This window comes from Xiphias gladius, chromosome 10 (genome assembly GCF_016859285.1).
Source record: "Xiphias gladius isolate SHS-SW01 ecotype Sanya breed wild chromosome 10, ASM1685928v1, whole genome shotgun sequence".
Lineage (NCBI taxonomy): Eukaryota > Metazoa > Chordata > Actinopteri > Istiophoriformes > Xiphiidae > Xiphias > Xiphias gladius.
In genome coordinates this window covers 1410976-1432027 of record NC_053409.1, presented here as the reverse complement: position 1 = coordinate 1432027, position 21052 = coordinate 1410976, and the positions used below count along the sequence as shown (strand labels likewise).

The following is a 21052-nucleotide window of genomic DNA, read 5'->3' as shown; positions in this document are numbered from 1 at the left end:
AACATTAACCTTACAGTAGTTTCACAGACTGACAGGACAACTTACCTCACAAGCCAGATTCAGAGTTTTTGAAGCAAGCAGTTTAAAACAATTATATAATATGCTTAGAAGTTTTGACTGGGAAAATTTGAATGCTGTTCACTATGAGCAAGCTGTAGGTCATTCATTCAACTTGACAGTGAACTGTTAACCGTCTGAAAATAATATGATGTCATAACCTTTGTTAATCTGTAGCTTTCCAGACATAAAAATAATGCAGAGTTGTGTTTCTTACTAGAGGAAACTACCTTTGATCGAGGGTGAATAAGTGTTAGTCACTGGGACACAGTTAGAGCTTTCAAGCTATAGCTGTAAAGTAGCAAGCTCAAGGAATTTATGTAAATTAGCTATAGTTCACTACATTTCTTTCCGTCATATTTATAGCCAGCAAAGTCGACAGTGACTTAATTTTTAGAAAAATAAGTTATAATTAAGTTGTAATTATGGGTAATTACAACTTAGAACATTTACATTTTAAGTATTTTTTAACACTTACACCCCGAAGCAGGTGTGTGCTGAATATTCTTAATATCTGACCACATTTCAACATTTAGATGGCAGTAGTGTAAAGCGCTTTGAGTTGTCAAAAAGACTAGAAAGCACAATATAAGTGGAGTCCATTTACCATGTACTGCTATAACATTACTAAATATCATGATGCATTTTGAACAATTAGTAATTAAAAAAAAAAAAACTATAGCAATTCTTTCGCTGAAATTGTTTTAATAAGGGTATATCAGCAATAAGAGTTTGCATTCTTCACACAACAAAATGCCCATTTCTCATAAAAATCAGCATCCAAAAGGTCAGTCTGACAGTCAATAGTATTTCAGGATTTGGCCCATGAAAAACTATCGATATAAAGGTGTATAAATATTGGTTTTAATTTGATTTGCTGCCATAAATGCGCTTTACTTCCTTATTCTCAGCATCCAAGGACAGTTCAGCAACTCTAACTGCAATGGGTAAGACTTAAGCAGAATGACTTTCTTACGGCTTTAGGGTAGCACTGCCTCCTCTTGGTAGACCCGGGCCGGCCTGGGACACTGGTCTCCTCCTCATCATGAAGGTCTAGCTCCTCCTCATACTTGACTGTCTCCTTCCCCACCGGCATCAGGTGATCATCAAGCTCACCTGGGAAGAAAGGAAGCAAGAATAACAAGCTAAAATATGTGTAGGGACACATTCTATAGAGGCTACAGGAAATATTCTTAATCATGAATTGCAAAATCTCAACTCTGGTTTTACCTATTTTGTGGAGTTTCTCAGAGCAAACCAGTGCAACTGCTTTCTCTGCTAGTCTGGCACAGGTCATTGTAGGACCCTGTGAAGACAGTGACACATCCATAAAATGATTGAGACTGAATGGAGATAAAAATTCATTTTGGACAAAATATGGCTTATTTGTGTACGCTGATGAAATCAATGAAATCTAAATGTTAAAATATGGTCAGATAATAATAATATTCAGCACACACCTGCTTCGGGGTGTAAGTGTTACCAAAATTCTTAAAATGTAAATCATCATCTTCCTCACCTTGACAGGAACTCGCAGAGGGGAGTTGATGGGTAAGTAGAGCGTGGACTGGAAGCGTCCATCCTGCGTCTCCACAGTTTTACATTTGGGTGCCAAGTGGGTGAATGGGTCACTGGGCAGCCGAGCGCAATACCTGAGCACCAGGGTAAAAAGACATTACAAAATGCTATGTTGAAAGCGTATTAAAGGGGACCTATTACATTCATTTCCAGCTCTATATTTATTTTTCCGGGACTTGATTAGAGTAGCATTGCATGATTCACAGTTAAAAAAACTCCTTATATATCTCAAAAAGCCTGTTATGCACCCTCTCAGTTGAGCTTCTGACTGAAACAAGCGATTTTTACTCAGGCCTCCTTAAAAGCCCACTCTCATCCATTGGCAAAAAATCCAGAAGCCTGTCAATACGCAATGCACCCAGCACTTGTGAGCACCGCTTCACCCTCTTACAAGTGTAGTTCTGAAAGAAAACTGTAAAACTAAGTAACTAGTAACTAAAACTAAGTCAGAGAACATAATTGATTGAAAATGGCAACTTCTCAAATCCATCCGTACGTGTTGGAGTTTCTGTTTAATAAATATTATGCCCATTACCTGCTTATTGTGTGAAATATTGTTGGATTTAGTCTTTCAATCACAATCCATATATAAACATTTTTCTATATATGTCCCTGTTAATAGGTGTACATGTGGGAAATGCGCTAAAATGCAGACTAAAGTGGAAAATGTCTGCTGTCAAGAAATACAAAAGCTAACATTAAAATATTATTCTGCTTTCACCAAATGACTTTATAGTAAACCAGCACCGTCTATTTGTATGCTGGAGTACATTAAAATGCCTATAATACTTCTCAAGTAGACTGTTTTCGGAGAACACGCTTGAAGCGGATGACTGTATAAAGATATCCATGACTTGCTGATGTCAGCTCATGGTGAAAGTTTAAAGAACCGCTGAAATCTAGCATTAAGAACCGTCTGACACCTGAGCTTTTGTCTCACAGGGAATACTTTTACATACGTTGACCTCATTATTTGAAACTTTAGCCAATTTTAATATGAACATCCGGCATTGTAGCATTACATAAATATCATGGAAAATAACGAAAAGCATAATAACTTCCCTTTAATGTTTCCTTATGTTATGTTCTTTGGAACCGAGGATTTGAAGAAACATCACCATACCTGTTAATGTGTCCAATGGCTGTGTTAATGGTGACACGGGGACCTCCATCTTCAGATCGAAGCACATAGGGTGGGAGGATGTTGTCATCATCCAGCACCTGCTCCACTTCAAACTCACTCACCTCTACTGACTTAGAACACTTGTTCCTCAAAATCTGCTCAAAAGTAAAACGATTATCATCACTACCTCATTCTGCTTCACTTTCCACCATTATACTAACAACATTGATAAGACAGGGATTAGACAGTAACTTTAGAATGACAGTTTCTAAATTTTTCCTGTCATTATTCAAATACTTGACTAATCACTCAATCAAACCGTAAAAAGCGAAAGGGTTACCACCTTCTCTATGGCCTTGTAGGTAGTGAGATCTTCCTCGAAGGCTTTGGTCCTCTCACTGTCAGCCAGCATAATGTAGTTGGAGACAGGTGCCCGAGCTCTCCCTTTGGACTGAACGTAGGATCTGTACTCTGTAGGCAGGTCAAACCGCACCACCAGATTACACTTTGGAATATCCACTCCTTCCTCCACGATGCTGGTGGCAATAAGCAGGTTGGTTTCATGAGCCCGGAATTTGCGGAGAACCTGTATTAGAAAGAGGGGGACTGGTTTAGATAACATTCTTGGGAGTGCTGGCAGACACACTTTGACTTGCACCCATTGGACCACCCTCCTTCTACTCTTCCATTGATGAGCACTGTTTTATCACTGGCTCACTAGCTTGTCTTACAACTATAGAATATTACATTTGCCTGTTTTCTCATCCTGGGAGGACCTTGACAAAAGAGAAAAGAGAAAAGTCAAAAGTCAAAAGTCAAATTTCAAGTAAACTTACCTTGCCTTCTATAGAACAATTGCTCAGTTTAGTCCACATTTATTAAGATATTATAGTTACATTAGCTGCATAAGTGGACATATGGTAATAAAGAAAAAACGCTATTAAGTCACGTCTGGCAATATTTGATATTAGACTGATGACCCCTCTCTCAGTCCGACTGGCCATTAGGAACACTAGGAGAAACCCCACCGCATCGGTGGATCGTCAAAAAATCCATAAAGTTTTAACCATTTCTGTCTGTCTCTTTGCCAGTTCTCTCTGTTTGCCTGTCATTTGGGATGCGCATAAGAATGTGCTGTGTGCATGTGCCAGGACTGGGTTTACCAGCCAGACTCGGGTCCGGTAGGTGAGGATTATTTGATTAAATGTGCTTAAAAGCTTAATGGGCCATTCAGACAACTCTGTTCATTGGCTGCTATCATTCAGCTAGACACAATAACTGAGGAGCCACCTGTTATTCTTACCTACCTGTATGAAACTGATGTGAGCTGAGTGCCTATTTTTTTTATGTAGAAAAAAATCTTTTTTTGAAGGGAAAAAAGATTGAAAACTTAAGGAATTAGCTCTAACGACAAAAATTATAGAGAGGTGTTTCTTCTCCCACATAAAAAAAAATCTCTGACCAAAATGTACGGACACTGACATGCAGCGTGTGATATTAACTAATCAACAGACAAGAGTTCCGTTTGTTGTTTGGTCATTGACAGCATTAACGTGAATTAGTTACAGCTCAGTAAATGTACCATTGACAGTTGTTATTCTAGCCAGTGAATCATTTCCATGTGGTCTGTGTACCTCCTCTTGCTTCCTGAACTCCACCTCCATCTGTTTGTTCCGTGGCTGGTTTTTGCCGATGCTGTGGCCAGTGATGAAGTTGCTGCTGATGTAAGCCAGCTCTGGGTCCTGCTTCCCCGCCTCTTTGATAAGACTGAGAAGAAACACAGTGTGTGTGCGTGTGTGTGTGTGTGTCTCAATTATTACCACACTGGGGAAATTTTAGAGTTTCTCTCAGCTACAGTGAAAAAGCCCCAGAAACATAGTCATTATTCCCAAAAAAATTATGTAGAATATTCTGCACACACATATACAGTGTCGCAAAGTCCTTTGAGTTCTTTATTATAAACAGTGTATTTAAAAAGGTCAGCATTATCATTAAAAAGGGACAACAGACAAGACCCAGTTACTACACATTGAAGGCCAGCAACATCCATGTACCGACGTGATATTAAAAGGAAAGTTTGAATGATTTTTAGTTTTAACTCTGTATGAAGTACAGAGTTTTTATGGTCATGAAAAACCCGGAAAAGCCATGCAATTTGAATATTGTGTTTTCCGGGCCTGAGAAAAACATGGAAAAAAAGCTTTAGGCAAGACAATGTACTTCTGTAGCCTAGTGAGAGTGTAGGCTACAGTAGCGTGTTGTCTTGCCTGGAGTGACATCCATTCTAGGCCACGGGCCACATCTGGACAATATATGCTGTAGTTTTGGAAGGAAAAAAAATTCAGCTTTTGTAACAAGGTAGAGAAAGCATGTCATGTTCACACCACAGGTCCAATGTTAACCGTAAGAGTTTAAGAAGCTTCACACTTTAATTAATGGTTGATAAGACATTATATAAGACATACTGAATTATAACAAATTCCTGCTGTACACGAATGCACTTGGGAATTACTGTGGTTAATTTATTATACATACCTTTCATGCATTACGGTCATTAAAATTGGTTGAAAGTCATTAAAAAGTCATGGATTTTCATTGGCCAAAATGTGTCTGAACCCTGAAAGTGCAGCTTACAACTTGCTTGTACCAGAGTACAAACAACAGTGAAGACATAACCTTACCGATTGAGGACAACAGCTGTGTAACGCCTCTCCACAAAGATGATTCCACACAGGATGTTGGTGAACGGTGAAGGAAAGTTGGCTTCAGGCCTCTCTTTGGCCTCCACCTCTTCATCCTCATCTTCATCTTCTGAGTCGCTCCAGGACACATAGTTGTCCTGGTTACGGTTGTTGTACCACTCCACGCTTTCAAACTGCTGCCGCTCAAAGGGCTTGTATTCGTGCAGAATTTCAAGCAGCCGGAGGACCTTGGGGGTGACAAACTTGAGGTCCAGTGAGGCAGGGGAGAAGTGCTCCTCGCAAAGAGCATGCACTTTGCGCAGGATGGTGTCGGTGAAGAGCAGGAACTTACGGTTGAGCTCTTCTTGCTCATGTTTAATGTATTTCTGGAGCTCCCGCACCATGATGCCCGCTGCCTTATCTGCACACCAGGGGCCCAGCACCTGCAGCACAGCCCGGCAGTCACTCAGGACCTGGAAGGGAAAGGAACAGTGTAAACAGCAGTTTGATTATTTATCGTTGTTCTACAGATGTGCTTACTTTTCCCTCACTTTTATCCTCAGGAACCTTTTCAAGAACCTCTCTATTAACTCTCAAACTTTACCTGAAGGAATTCAGGTCTAAATTTAGCTACTGGGCTATAGGGCCTGCACACTGAAAAGTCCTTGGTCTAGGTGTAGTAGTTTTTGATATCTCAGGGACTGTCAAAGCATCACTGACTCAGGAACAAATCTTGAGGCTGCTACAACTTCTCTAATGCATTAATTCACACAGTACTAAGGCAGTGACTGCCAGTAGTATCAAGATTAGAACAACTAGTCATATGAGTTGCACAAGAGGAGCTTGCCTTATATCCCACCATAATCCCAATCTGACAAAAGTACATGTACAGTATGCTCACATTTCTAGCAGTTTGTCTTCCAGAATACAAACAAAAGTTTAAAAAAAATATATTTCCCCATTAGAATGCAAATTTAAGAAGCAAGGTACTCCAAAATGGAATCATATTGTCTACTTCATATGGGGTACTCGTTGTGTAAGTATGAAGTGTCTACTATGTGTTGTTCTTTCTTGAGTTATAGGGTTCAACAAAAACCAGTCTCCTCTTAATTAAGTTAATTAGCTCGTTAACTGGTAAAGGTTTTTAAATGCCAGCTCATTTGTCTTTGCATGCAACATACCTGGTATCAATTTGAACCTGTTATATTAAAAGTAGGGGTAAGCAATTCTTGAGAAAGACTGTTGATATTTGAACTCAACAGCACAACAAATACACCCTTCAGTGCTCCTTCAGAAGCTCCACCCCCTTAATTCATGGAAGCGCATTGCCAAGGCAACGACTCTAATAACTGGGCTAAACTAAAAGAGACATATGGTAGAATCCAGAGCATCTTATACGGCATGGAAGTAGATCCTCTTTCTCATAGCTGAAGCAAAGCAAGCATTATAATATAAAACATCATCGAACAAACTATATGCACACAAACATCAAAAACATAACAGTGTAAAAACTAGCAAGAGTTAGTTGTTTAGCTTGTTTTTACAAAACTACAGTGACAGAGGACTGTGGGTGTGTAGCTAAACTAACAAGGAAGGTAACATTACCTGGCATAGCATTTGGAATTATGCATCAATCCAAATAATCCCACTGTATTAGTAACATGCGTTCTTTGGTCTTTATGGTTATAAAACCCTTCTCTTGTTTACAGACAAATACCATGCTAGAGAGCAAGTACTATAAGTAATGTTAGCTAGGTTGTGGGTTAGCAACACCATATATCTTGGTAAACTAGAATGTAAACTGAATGTCCATGGGGAAATAATTTCACATTACTGGACACACAAATGTATCACAAGTACTTGCTTGTTAACTAACCAGTTGGGATCAGCTATCACAAACATTAGCAAATGGGATAAAACAATATACAGACCTATTGACTCTGTGTGACACAGCAAGACTAGTATTTTAGACACCTGTCAAGGTGTCAGAAACAGAGCAACTTCCGCATCCGTCTTGCCTTTGCCAGATCACAGCACTTCTTTTTCATTTTTTGTTCTTCTGACATTTTCCTCTTTGACTGTTTCTCAGCCATCTCTCCTTCTTGATAATGCGATTATGTTGATCACATAATGGTCATATGATCATCACAATCATCCGAAAACAGCACAGCAAGGTAAAACATTGATGACATATAGGAGTTGTGCTGGTTCTCACAAACCGCAGTGGAGCCTGTCATCGGTAGTTCTTTATCTGAAAGCTCACTGTGGCCTTTTCTGGTTTTAAACAGTCCTCCATGCAACATTTCTAACTGATGCACTGATCAAATCATGCTGAATACAGGGTTTGCCCAAGTGTCTTGCAAACCCGGTGGCCTGCTGGGCCTAAGCATTGGCAAATGTATTTTTAAGATGTTTTTGAACCAAAGTTACAGTATGGCAGCTAGGCTGAAACATAGACATAATAGTTGGTCACCAGTGACAACTGTTGCTTATAACGTGAACACAAAAGCAGGTCTGAGATCAGTGTTCTTTACTCTCATTGTGCACAGAGTGACAGTCAGTAACACAGATAGTTTCTTTGTGACTTTTCGGGATTATGTCAAGCAGGAGAGGTCAAAGCCCAAAAAACCTTAGAGATTTTTTTCAGGCGGCCAAATACTGTCGGTGATGGCAATGAGAAAGAGACTGCTAACACTTGCAACTCAACCGAGTTAGCGCAGCCTCCGGTTGACGAAGTGCAGCTGGGTCAAACAAGTTTTCTGGGGGAGCCCTTGGAATGTGTCCATGTCTCGTTATGTAGACTTACTGACAAACAGCAACGCTAACAAAGTTCTGCTAACAGCAGCAGGAAATGTCCGAATTGCATTTGCACTAACTAAACACGGCTCTGATATGGCATGATGCAATCTGTAAACATTAATAAGGCTGATATATCTTAAAGTATGAACACTGTGGTATATTCCTCTGACCTGTTTGGAGATGAATGTGGGATCACGTTCCTCCTTGGCAACAGATATGTTGCAGTCATTCAGGAAATGGAGAGCTTCGTCCAGCTCCACCTGCAGACGGGAGGAGAGGCCACTCTTATCAACGTAGGGGCCGCAGTCCAGCACCACTTCTCTGGGCTGAGAGGCGTATCTGAAACAGGTGGGTATACCCAGGACAGGTTAGATTGCAGCATATGCCTACAGTGTTAGACATTGTTACTGGGTTGCAGGTCTCAATGTATTTCATTCATCAGGTGATTTTACAAACTAGTTCTTCGTTGAATGAACTGTAATCAGTGAAATCGCTTGCCGTGATGTTAAGTTGTAACTCACAAATCTTTGCTCACATTTAGCCATAGATACAACTCCTCACCACTGGTACAAGTGTTATACACTCACCGAGCACTTTATTAGAGGCAGTTATCTTATTCAGGAAATTATCAGATTAGCCAACCATGTGGCAGCAGTGCGGCGTATAAAACCATCCAGATACAGGTCAGGAGCTTCAAGTAATGTTCACATCAAACATCAGAATGGGGAAAAATGTGATCTCAGTGACTTTGACCGTGGTGTGGTTGTTGTTGTCCCTGAGGGGCTGGTTTGAGTATATCTGAAACTGCTGATCTCCTGGGATTTTCACACACAATAGTCTCTAGAGGTTTACTCAGAATGGTGTGAAAAACATGAACCATTCTATAAGCAGCAGTTCTGTGGACAGAAACTGCCCTGTTGATGAACTCTGGTTGGAGCTGACAGAAAGGCTACAGTAACTCAGATAACCACTCTTGGGCTGCAACAGCAGAAAACCATGGCGGGTTCCACTCCTGTCAGCCAAGAACAGAAATCCGAGGCTGCAGTGGGTACAGGCTCATCAAAACTGGACAGTTGAAGACTGGAAAAACGTGGCCTGGTATGATGAATCTGGATTTCTTCTGATGCAGAAGATGATAGGGTCAGAATTTGCCGCCAACAGCATGAATCCATGAACCCAACCGGCCTTGTGTCAACAGTCCAGGATGCTGGTGGTGGTGGTGTAATGGTATGGGGAATGCTTTCTTGGCTCTCTTTGGGCCTTTAATACCAATAAATCATGGTCTGAATGCCACAGCTGGTCTGAGTATTGTTGCTGACCATTTGCATCTCTTTATAACCACAGTTTACCATCTTCTAATGGCTATTTCCAGGATGATAATGCACCATGTCACAAAGCAAAAGTCGTCTCAAACTGGTTTCACTAACGTGACAATGAGTTCAGTGAACTTCAGTGAACTTCAGTGCCCGTGCCCGTGCCCCCGCCCCCCGCCCCGCAGTTACCAGACCTGAATCCAGTAGAACACCCTTGAGATGTGGTAGAACAGGAGATTAGCAGCATGAATGTTCGGCCGGTAAATCTCCAGAAATGATGTGATACAATCATGTCAACATGGACCACAATCTCAAAGGAAAGTTTCCAACATCTTGTGGAATCTACGCTACGAAGAACTGAGGCTATTTTGAGACCAAAAGGAGGCCCTGCTCAGTATTACTCTGTTGTTCCTAATAAAGTGCTCAGTGGGTGTACATTGGCTTATAGTACCTGTCCAGGACCACAAGGTCAGTGGCAGTTTCAGCATTGCTCTTCAGGATTCTCTCCAGATTCTGGATCTTCTGCTCCAGTTCTGACGGGTCACATTTTCCATTCAGAATGGAGGCTGTGAGACCCAGGATACGAGGACTGCATGAACAGCCTTCAAACAGCTGCAGAGAGAGAGAGAGAGAGAGAAAGAGAGGAGAGAGAGAGAGCGCGCTAGGTTATTCACAATTCACTTGCATGATTGTTTGCCATTTCTGCAAAAAAAAAAAAAAAAGACATGAATTTTCCTTTGAGACCACAATCTCACCTTCATTATCTCACAATAGGGGTGGTCTGTGATGGCAAGGTGACAATCATCAAAAACCACCAAGTTGATTTTAGATAACGGTAAGATTCTATTCCTCAGAACAAGCAGGAATATATGGCAGGTCATGACCAGCACCTGTATGAGATAAAGTTGAGAACGACAGTAGAGAAAAGAGTATTACTGTCGACAGTGACAAAAGCATGATTCAGTCCAGCTATGGAGAGACACTTTTAATGAAGGTGCAAACAACTGAGGCTGCACGCTAAAAGTCAGCTATTTGAATCATCAGTCCTCAGTTAAACCTCATGTTCTCAGTCGACGATTTGACTGTAACCTTATGTACACTGCTCTGCCATGTTTTCTTTACCACCCACTTTCATTTATGCTGCTTCTGCTCCTGATCTGAGGGCTTGTGGGATCAGCCATTCAACTCCAGAACCATACCTGACTCTGCTGGAGGGGAGCTCCACGCTGTAGTATCCTGATTATTCTATATTTTGTTATTTATTTTATTTTATTTTATTTTATTTTATTTTATTTTATTTTATAGGAACTAGGATTACAGTGGATACTTCTTGTTTTTCTTTGATGAAACCTGGGGCATTGTCACATCACAGATATTGAGGATGTAACATAAAAGTCATAGTTAATGAAACATATTAATGAAACATAAAATCTGACAAGTTAAGAGAAAATTGAAACGCAGTCTTAGGTAGATGCCACATGGTGCACCTGACTGTGGTGCAACTGGGAGGAGGAACATTTTTTCATAATTCTAAGTACACTGTATGAATAAAAAGGCCACCTATGTTGAGGAATCACCTAGGCCTATTCTTTAACCCGGGAAAGTACTATAAGACAGTCACAATACAGAGACAGAGAACGGGTGTCATACCTGTCTAAACTTACTAGGACAAGCAATAAAAAGGCACACCTGATTCTCGATTATCTCTTGACTCCACTGTTGGTCAGTCCATGCTGAGGTTTCCCCCAAATCTGTGTACTCTCCCACCTGGAGGTCAGAGTGAGTCCTGACTGCAGCTGCTTGCTGAACTACAGACGAAGCTGGAAAATGTAGACCAGAGATACAGTAAACTACTTAAAATAATGCCATTTTTAAAGTTTATTTTATAGTTCTGAAAACAAACTATAAGGAATAAAGCAGATGGAGAATTCTGTGGCACATCCAAAACAATAGCAGGCATTACGTATTGCCAATACCTGTGTTCACCAGAAAAACAGTCCTCTTCGCATTTCCTTGGTAATGTCCACGGATTTGGTGGGAGAGCTCTTTCGTTAGAAGTACTGCAATAAAGGTCTTCCCTGAGCCAGTATTCAAGCAGACAATAGTATTATGTTCAAGAGCTGCTTCAAGAAGTTCTACCTGTGGAGGAAGGATCAGGTTCACAGTAAATGAACTGATAAAGCAAAGTGTCAAAGACAAACGCAATACGAATCAATGAAAACAAAAGAACAGCAATGAATAGCTCTTGCGATTTTTTTTATGCCAAATTACTGACATGCTGCTTATATATAATGCATCAAGCAGCTAGTAAACACATTTGTGTGGATGGAAGCCTCCTTGCCTGATATTTCCTAGGTGTATAGATGTTATCATGAATAGCCTCCTGCTGCCATGGCAGACCAAAGAAAGGCCCCATGGGTGAAGTAGCAGGGGTGACAAGCTGTAAGCCTGCCATGCTTCAAAGAGGTGGAGGTAAGGGGGCTGGGCTCCTCCAGTCGTCCACTTTATCTCATTTCATTATCTTCTTCCTTTCAGAAGTTCACTGGCAAGGGATATGAGGATACCGCGTTAATTTACAACAGGCAACATATACAACAGTTGATAGTTTGTATAACTCACTATTCAGAAAGTTGAAATACCACATCAGCACAGCCATGGGTGAAAAGAGACATATCAGGCCTACCAATGACAGAGTTTCTGGCATAAGTAAGTGATTGTAGACAATGCCCGGGACAATGTTGTTTTACCGAGTGAACTAGTCCAGTGCACAACGGCCTTTCACTGGTTTAAGAGTATCCTGCTTTGACTAGAAAGCGTCTTTTAATTGATGTTACACTTCACCAGCTAGTTTGAAGCCTCTTTACAGCTTAAGAACAATTTGTTTACAACATGACAACAGCTTTTTTCAAGTTTGAGGAGAGCTTGAGAACAGCTTGTTTAGAACATGACAACAGTTTGTTTAGAGCTTAGCACCAGCTTATTTTGGAGTTAGACAAGATATCACAGCCTCTTTAGAGTTTGACAACAGCTTGTTAGGAACTTGTTAAGAGCTAGAGAATTTGGAGCTTGTTTAAAGCTTGAAAATTATTATTTAGTGCTTCGGAATAGCTTGTTAAGAGCTTCAGAACAGCTTGTTTAGACCTTGAGAGAAAGGGATAATGATTTGGGAGGATAGGCTGTAATAATGTTAGTAGAATGATTTCTTAGAAAATATACTTACAGGTAGTAATTGAGACTTTCTGGATAAGCAGAAGCTTAATCTGGGCTTCATGATAAATTATTTCTTTATCAACTCCTGATGCCCCCCCACATTTAAGTTACAATAGACCTGAAAAACCAAAAACACAGAGCATTGTTACTATCATACATTTAAGATATAGCACAGACATATAGAAGTCTCTAACAAATCTATATAATGTGTATTAACCTAAATTAAATTCTGGTCTAATAAATGACAATAAAAAGTTATTTCGGCTCTAGCAAGTGGTAATAAATGCATGATTTGCGATTCTGAATTACCTTTTAAAAAATAAGAACTTAAACCAGAATCACTTTATTGACCATGAATATAACATGTAGAGGAAACATTCAAGATAGAGACTGCTTCTGTTACCAATGTGCTGATTATTATACTATTTTAATACTGTTACGCTCAAAAGTAAAGCATCTTACCTCTGCACAAATGGGAAGTGGCAGGAACTGTGACTGGATCCTCCTGCCTTGTAAAAATAAAAACAGAGAAAAATGAGAATGGTAAGGTGTTGTTGGTTGCCAGATGCTGATGGAGTTACACAGAGGAGAGGGAAGAAAGATCCATCCAGAGTAAGACAAACTTTTCAACACATTTTTGACATAACCCAAAATCACAACCAGACCACACAACTCTACTGTGAAGACTGCTAAGCCCCACAGCTGTAACCAATCCGAACAGTCAGCTCTGTGCAGCAAGCAGAAGTCTTTATATTAATGGGACAGCTCCTATTTGCTTTTGATTTAAAATATAATACACCTTGATGCTATCTATGGAGTTTCATTCAAGGAGTTAATCAAATCTAACCTGAATATTTGTTATGTGCCAAAAATTAAGTTCAACAGCTCTGAGGTGAGTTCTCTGACATTTAGTGCCAAAGAGGTGTTTCAAACCAGAACAGAACAACAGTACAACACCACTACAAACTAAGTTTGGTTTAACACAACTGTGGACTTCAATGTAGCCTGTGATGTGATGAAGTCCACCTCCGTCTATTGCCCCTTTAGAGCTGCATATGTAACATTATTTTGGCCAAGTTGGTGAAAATGTGTTTATATGCTGCAGTTTTATTTTTATTACAATTTGTACATTTCATTAGTCGACGTAACACAAAAAAGGTAAAGTTCTGTGAGGGTACTTTTGTAGTATGTAACTGTCACTTATTGATCAATCAGTTTTTAAAGTGTTGCGAGGAATGGTATGAGAAGTTAATTAAGACTTAAGAGTAGAGCTGCAACTAACAATTTCATTATCGATCTGAGGATTATTTTTCTTAAGATTAATCGTTTAGTCTATATAATGTCAAAGGACATTCAAAAGTACAAAAATTACCCATCATAACATCACAGATTACAAGATGTCAGGATCTTTAACTGTTGTCAAAAGTACATATTCAGTTTATAATGATATATGATTAAGTAAAAAATCTGGTCACTTGAGAGGCTGGAACCTGAGAATGTTGTGAGAAATGGCTTAATGATGAATCACTTATCAAAATGGTTACTGATTATTCTCTGTCAATCAATGAATTGATTAATCAAACAATTTGTTCAGCTCTACTGATGTTAAACCTCTGGCACATCATATCATCACAGAAAGCCTTTTCCCGCACTATTACTGTTATATAAAAACATTCATGAGTGCTGAATTATGAGCGCCACTGATGAAACTTCACATGGTTCATTAATATTCCCAACAAAATGTAACCACTGCAACTAGTGCTTTCTTCAGTGCACGCAGCTGACTCAGGCAGTATTAAACAAAGGGGACCCTACCACACAGCAACAAAAAAATACACACACACATGCACAGTGATGTCACTCTTTAGCAGTCAGACATAGGCTGCTTGTGAGTGCATTTAATTAGCTAACTTCTTTGGAAAAGGCAGTAGAAATATAACAGAAGTACCAGAAGTGAGTTAAACAAAGTGAACTTCTCTGTATGTCTAAGGCCAACTGACTATTATAAGTCAAGCTAAATGGTTACTAGTTCATCCGGTTAGGCTACGCATTAACAACATTGTGCAACCTATTTCGTCCACTGTCATAATAACTGCACATTTAGCATTAATTACTCAGGTTCCCTCCCTGAGGTCCGCAACCCATGTGATCGGGATATGAATAAGACTATTTCAGTTCATTTTTGCACATCTGTCCACATAAAATAAAAAATTGTGTTCAAACCATTTTTGAGAAATATTTAAATTTTACACATAGGCCTATTATGTCTGCACCCCATTAATTTCCATATGACTCCAAATTGGTTTCATTCATTTCTACATAGTTTGCTCACATTTGTGCAAGCAAAACATCTGTGCTTCATTATTTCTCTAGGTATTAGAATTTATATTTGACCTGTAATGCTCATAACTTGAGAATTCATAAAGCAAAAATGTTCATTTTTATTGTACAAAAATGAGTCTCATCCATTCTTGGTGCTTTTAGATGGATGTTTTGGGTCATTCTACTGCTGGAGGAGCCATGACCTGCGGCTGAGATAGAGCTCTCTGACACTGGGCAGTATCTTTCACCCCAGATTGCTTTGATAATCTGATTTCATTGTGCCCAGCACAGATTCAAGGTCCACTGTGCCAGATTCAGCAGAGCAACATTATAACATAACTGTAACCCCACTAGTAACCCCAAATAGTAAAGTATTTTGTTCAGTAACCCCACTAAGTGTTGTCCGAAGGGCAACACACACCGGTGGCACACAATGTGTGTAAAAATGACCTGCAACTTTTATTTTCTATGTAAGCCCACACAGCAGTCAGCATCGACATGTGTCCTCACAGCTTGAAATGCATAACTGTGTCAAGATATACCACTATCCAATTTTAACACATTTGCTCCCTGGATCAGCACATCCCAGCTACTGTACTTTGATTAATTCTTCTTGAGAATTCTGCTGTCTATTTTACAAAGTGTAAAACTGCCCTAGACACTAGACGAAAACTAGGAAAAATAGACTGGATGTTAATTTGAGTTTTGGCTCTCTTTATATCCTATTTTGCTTACATCGCGTTTATCATGTAATTTAAGCATGTCGCTGGATTTTCATCCTGTAAGCAGCTGCTGATAAAAATTTCAAAATATAGGGCAACTTGGCCAATAATCTAATATATGGTATTTCATAAGTGGCTTTGGTTGCTCCCATAGCCCAATAAAGACAAAAATCCTCAAATAAAAACATCTTCAGAAATCAAGCTTCACCGAGATCACAAAGTGGCTGATCGTATGCCACTCTTGCATTAGTGTCATAAGCCAATTCTGAGTGGCATATCACTGTTGATATTGGTATGTTGCTGCTGTTCTATGGGCATATGACACATACGGTATGTTTTCCCCACTTACCTCCTGCAAGTGCCGATTTTTAACATTAACCTATTCCACTGTTGGGAACGACACCATCAAGATGTGATTGAAGCGTAGACATTCAACTTTAATTCAAGAGGTTTAACCAAAATCTTGCATTAACCGTTTAGGAATCACAGCCATTTTTATACATAGTCCCTCATTTTCAGTGGCTCAAAAGTTATTTGACAATTGACTGGGAATCAGTTTCATGGCCAGGTTTAGCATGTTCCCTTGTTATTTCATGACAAATTAGGTCAATAAAAGGGTCTGGAGTTGATTCCAGTTGTTGAATTTGTATTTGGTAGCTGTTCATGGGAACTCTCAATATGTGGTCCAAAGAGGGTTCAATACAAATGAAGGAGGCCATCATTAGACTGAAAAACAAAACAAACCTATCAGACAGATAGCAGACACTTAAGGAGTGGCCAAATCAACAATCTGTTCCATTCTTAAAAAGAAGGAATGCACTGGTGAACTCAGCAACACCAAAAGCTCTGGAAGACCATATAAAGACAAATAAAGTGATGATTGTAGAATTCTTTCCTTGGTGAAGACCACTCTTGTGGAGGCAAGCGTATCAATGTCAACGCCTACAATCAAGAGACGCCTTCATGAATGTAAATACAGAGAATTTACCACAAGGTGCAAAAACACTGGTAACACTCAAGAATAGATAGGCCAGATTAGATGGTTCTTCACAGTACAGATAGATAATGACCCAAAATACACTGCAAAAGCAACCCAAGAGCTTCTCAAGGCAGGGAAATGGAATATTCTTCAATGGTCAAGTCAGTCACCTGACCTAAATCCAAATTAGCAGGCTTTTCACTTACTGAAGACAAAACTGAGGGCAGAAAGACTGACAAACAAGCAGCAACTGAAGGTGGCAAAGCATCTCAAGGGAATAAACTAAGCATTTGGTGATGTCCATTGGTTGCAGACTTCAGGCAGTCATTGACTGCAAAGGATTTTCATCCAAGTATTAAAGAATAATCCTCATTTATAATTATGTTGGTTTGTCAAATTACTTTTGAGGCTCTGAAAAGGAGGGACTATGTATAAAGATGACTGTAATCACTAAATGGGTAATTTTGTTAAATTCCTTGAGTTAAAGCTGAAAGTCTACACTTCAATCACATCTTGATGGCTTTGTTTCAAGTTTATTTTGGGGGTGTACAGAGGTAAAACTATGAAAATTGTCACTGTCCAAATACTCATGTACCTAAGTGCATGTGCCAATGCCTGGTGCTACTTGAAATTGTTAAAATACATGAACAGATTAATCAACAAAGAAAAAAAAGATGCTTCGTACCAAATTTAGCTAATAGCTAATTTCCATTTGTAGGCCCTGGGCAGGTAAAGAGAAGCAATAAAACACAGAGCAAAACCTATCATCTCCAGTAAAAATGAACCAACAACCTATCAACCTATATGATAGACATCTGTCATTGATTTGGTAAGCACTGTAGTTTTTTGGTATCTAGGCTAGCAGTTCCTTAACATAACATATTATCCCTGTATGGTAAGCATTTAGTTTGCACCGGACAAAGTATTGACCGTTAACACTAGCTATAAGCCAATGTGACAGACTGGTTACAAATTAAAGAAAAAATCTGAAAAATCAGTGGAAAAACAGGATGACAATGCCCCCATCCATAGGGTACAAGGGGTCACTGAATGGTTTGATGATTATGAATATGATGTGGATCATAAGCTATGGCCTTTGCAGTCACCAGATCTCAACCAAATTGAACACCTGTGGGAGATTTTGGACTCACGTGTTAGACAGCGCTCTCCACCACCATCATCAAAACACCAAATGAGGAAATATCTTTTGGAAGAATGCTGTTCCATCCCTCCAGTAAAGTTACAGAGACTTGTAGAATCAATACCAAGCCACAATGAAGCTGAAAACGTGAGAGCCCATGCTGCTTTGTTTCGAAACAAATAAATGGCTGAAAGTGCTGCACACAACGAAGAGGAGGAGGAGTTGGTATAAAATGCAAGTGCAACTTCCATTATATGAACTTGGTTCAGGTATAAAAAGTCAGACGAGAAATGATGTCAGACAACAGTGGTTGTAGTGGTTTTAAGAAAAACGAATATACTGTGATATATGCCATTGCTGTCTGTGCCTCAAATTATACCACGATATAAATTTTAGACCTTACTGCCGAGCTCTAATTAGCTGGGCAGTATTCTAATTAGAATAAAGCATTTGACATTAAAACAAGTGTAGCGCAACACGTGTATATGAAGGTAGCAAGTGGCATACTGTTTCTATATCCCACAGCAGCATATCATTGTCACCAGTGGCATATGTCAATAAGAATCATATATACTGGTGAGAAGTATTATCTGTCATTGAAACATTAGGGACCTACTGTTTACCAGGGCCCTAAGACAGTAGGAATAGCAGTGGCATACCAAGAATCAACAAACCACTCAAAAATTGATATATGCCACCAAAGTAAGAGTGGCAAAACCATTAGCCACATTTGAGTTTCTGTGTCACCTGACATAAGATCTGAGAACATCTGTTCTTTAACCTAGAATTGACATATGCATGGTATGTTTTCTAAGATGATTTATCAAACAGATTTGCTTAAGAATTGATTATTTGGCCTACATCTTAAGAAGCTTAGACCAAAACACACACTTTGCATATTCAGATATTTAGCTCTTAACACTATGCATACTGTACCTATGAATATAACTGCATTGTATGCAGTAATAAGCCATGTAGGAAGAGTTAAAAGAATGTTAGGTCCTACGTAGACAAACTACCAGAGCAACTTTAATGGAAGAGGGACTTTGAGTCTGACTTGTATTGACCTGTTAAATAGCAAGAACATTTACGAAGAGAAATGTTGGTCTGAAAGGGGCTTCAGCAACCTTGATCCCAACGTTAGCCTTAAATTCCTGAATTCTTCACACCTGTGAGCTCATATTGACATGCCAACACTTCTCCCATTATCTCTCAGTTTTGGACCAAGACAGTAAAGTGTCTCTGGCAGCTGTGTCAAGTAAGGTATACATGCAGAACATGTTCAGAACATTAGCCAGAATAATACATTTTCACTGCATCATAGCCAGTAGCTGTCATACATTGTATGACCTCCAGCAAGTATATTAGTTGATAAAATTCTCAGTAGTCCACAGTATTAAACCAGATATTACACACGTTCATCTGTCTTTTTTACACCACATTAGCAACTTCTTCTCTCAAAATATAAGCATGAACTCATATATGGCAATTAAAAGCCTTTAGCTGGGTAGCTGGACACTTGACCATTCAGTTGAAGTTACTAGCAGAGACCATGCTGACTAACGTTAGCTAGCTAGTTAGCGACTAAGAAGCTCAATTTGTGCCAAGCATTAATAGAAAACTAGTTGGCCGAATGAAAATAAAAGACCATAAAATAATTTTGAGTAAATATATGGAAATGCTTTCTTTAAATTATATTTACAATAAAGCCTTTCAAGGTCCTAGGCCTGATAACTGATGTAAGAGTGTAATTCGTGACGTTAGCTAACATTGACAAACAAGTTAATGATAGATTATCTTATTTGTGTTACGTTAGCTTTGCTGATGATATGTTGTAAAGACAGACTTGGAACAAATAAAGTAAGCAATGTCTCTAATAGTCTGTTAGCCTCTTACATAGCGTTATCGACTTGGCAAAGACTCGCTAAACTGCAATGGAAACCTTCTTGCAGCGCTCAACAGGGTCCCCCTACCTAGCAAGCCTAGCGAATGTTAAATCAAAGGGATCGCGCCTGTCCGGAACCAGTTATTTACCCGGCTATTTTAATGGCCAAAGGCATGTACGTCTGAGTGTGCCTGGTTGGTCCCGACTGTGTGATTTATAGAGCTAAACTGAAACATGGCTTCACCCAAAATTTACAGCGTGTAATGCAACACAACGCCTGAACAGTAACTGCAGCCACCATGCACCATCAACATGTCAGCCAGCCAGAAAGCTAGCTAGCTAATAGCTAGCAAGGCCAACACATCCAAAAGAGTAGTCCAGAGAGACGAATCATACAATTCGGCACATAATCTCACCCGATGTATGTTTTTCGATGAATCTTCTTGACTAAAAAGGCTTGAAATCATTCGTTTGATATCCTGACTTCCATTCACCCTGCTGTCCCGATTTGGTGGCTATTCGTCCACCGTGGGATCACTTCCTTTCACCTGGGCCTCTGCTACGCCGAAATACTAACGTAAACTACGTAACTACCGGTTGTACTCTTACACTCCAGTCTAGTTTAGTGAACTAGAATCCCTGTCCCCCGTAATGTGCTGGAAGCCTGGAGTCTCTGTCACTGGCCTCATTTGAGGGACCACGGAAAGAAACAGTTGTAAGAGTTTGGTTACGCACTTGAATGTTTTTGGAGCAGCCAGTCAAATTTTAGAAGCTGTACTTGCTGAACGTGACAGTGCGCAATTTTTTTTAATTTGCATTGCTTTTGACATCAATGACGAAACATTAAGGTGCAGGAATACTTGAAATATTTCAATAATAATCTCACATTAAAATAAGATATATACCAATGTTGTTATTATGGACTTTATTAATAAATCAATTGATTAAGAAACCACATGTTAAAGGAGTACAAGAAACAGTCAAGACACCTACAAGAGGTAGATCAGTAGAAAACTATGCGTACCAAGTACATAAAGCAAAAACTTATGGAAAGGACATTCAAACGCTATATAGCACCTTACAATAGGTCTACTTAGGCCATTTACATGAATTGTGCGCAATGCTTTATGCATTGTGCAAATTTACACTCACCAAGCACTTTATTAGGAACACATCTGCATGTTCATGCCGTTATCCAATCAGCCAATCATGTGGCAGCAGTGCAGTGTACAAACCCATCCG

The 21052-nt window shown here is 39.5% G+C and overlaps 1 protein-coding gene across 3 annotated transcripts in view; it reads right to left on the bottom strand.

Annotated features, from left to right (window-relative positions):
* The window catches only part of dicer1 (dicer 1, ribonuclease type III), a 43589-nt gene extending 23220 nt beyond the window's left edge, over window positions 1-20369 (bottom strand). Inside the window, exons 1-16 of one of the 3 annotated variants that reach the window (XM_040138064.1) lie at window positions 20227-20369; window positions 13224-13270; window positions 12772-12879; window positions 11893-12093; window positions 11528-11690; window positions 11241-11371; window positions 10307-10441; window positions 10003-10163; window positions 8409-8577; window positions 5440-5912; window positions 4393-4525; window positions 3102-3344; window positions 2759-2913; window positions 1577-1709; window positions 1288-1363; window positions 1034-1173 (exon numbers count right to left, since the gene is read on the bottom strand). In XM_040138064.1, coding sequence (XP_039993998.1) covers window positions 1034-1173; window positions 1288-1363; window positions 1577-1709; window positions 2759-2913; window positions 3102-3344; window positions 4393-4525; window positions 5440-5912; window positions 8409-8577; window positions 10003-10163; window positions 10307-10441; window positions 11241-11371; window positions 11528-11690; window positions 11893-12006 — 2226 coding nt within the window. In that variant the 5' untranslated portion in view covers window positions 12007-12093; window positions 12772-12879; window positions 13224-13270; window positions 20227-20369. Of the gene's footprint in view, window positions 1-1033; window positions 1174-1287; window positions 1364-1576; window positions 1710-2758; window positions 2914-3101; window positions 3345-4392; window positions 4526-5439; window positions 5913-8408; window positions 8578-10002; window positions 10164-10306; window positions 10442-11240; window positions 11372-11527; window positions 11691-11892; window positions 12094-12771; window positions 12880-13223; window positions 13271-20226 lie in introns of those variants that run through there. The other 2 variants (XM_040138065.1, XM_040138066.1) reach the window with 2 other exon arrangements.
* Window positions 20370-21052: the final 683 nt, after the last annotated feature.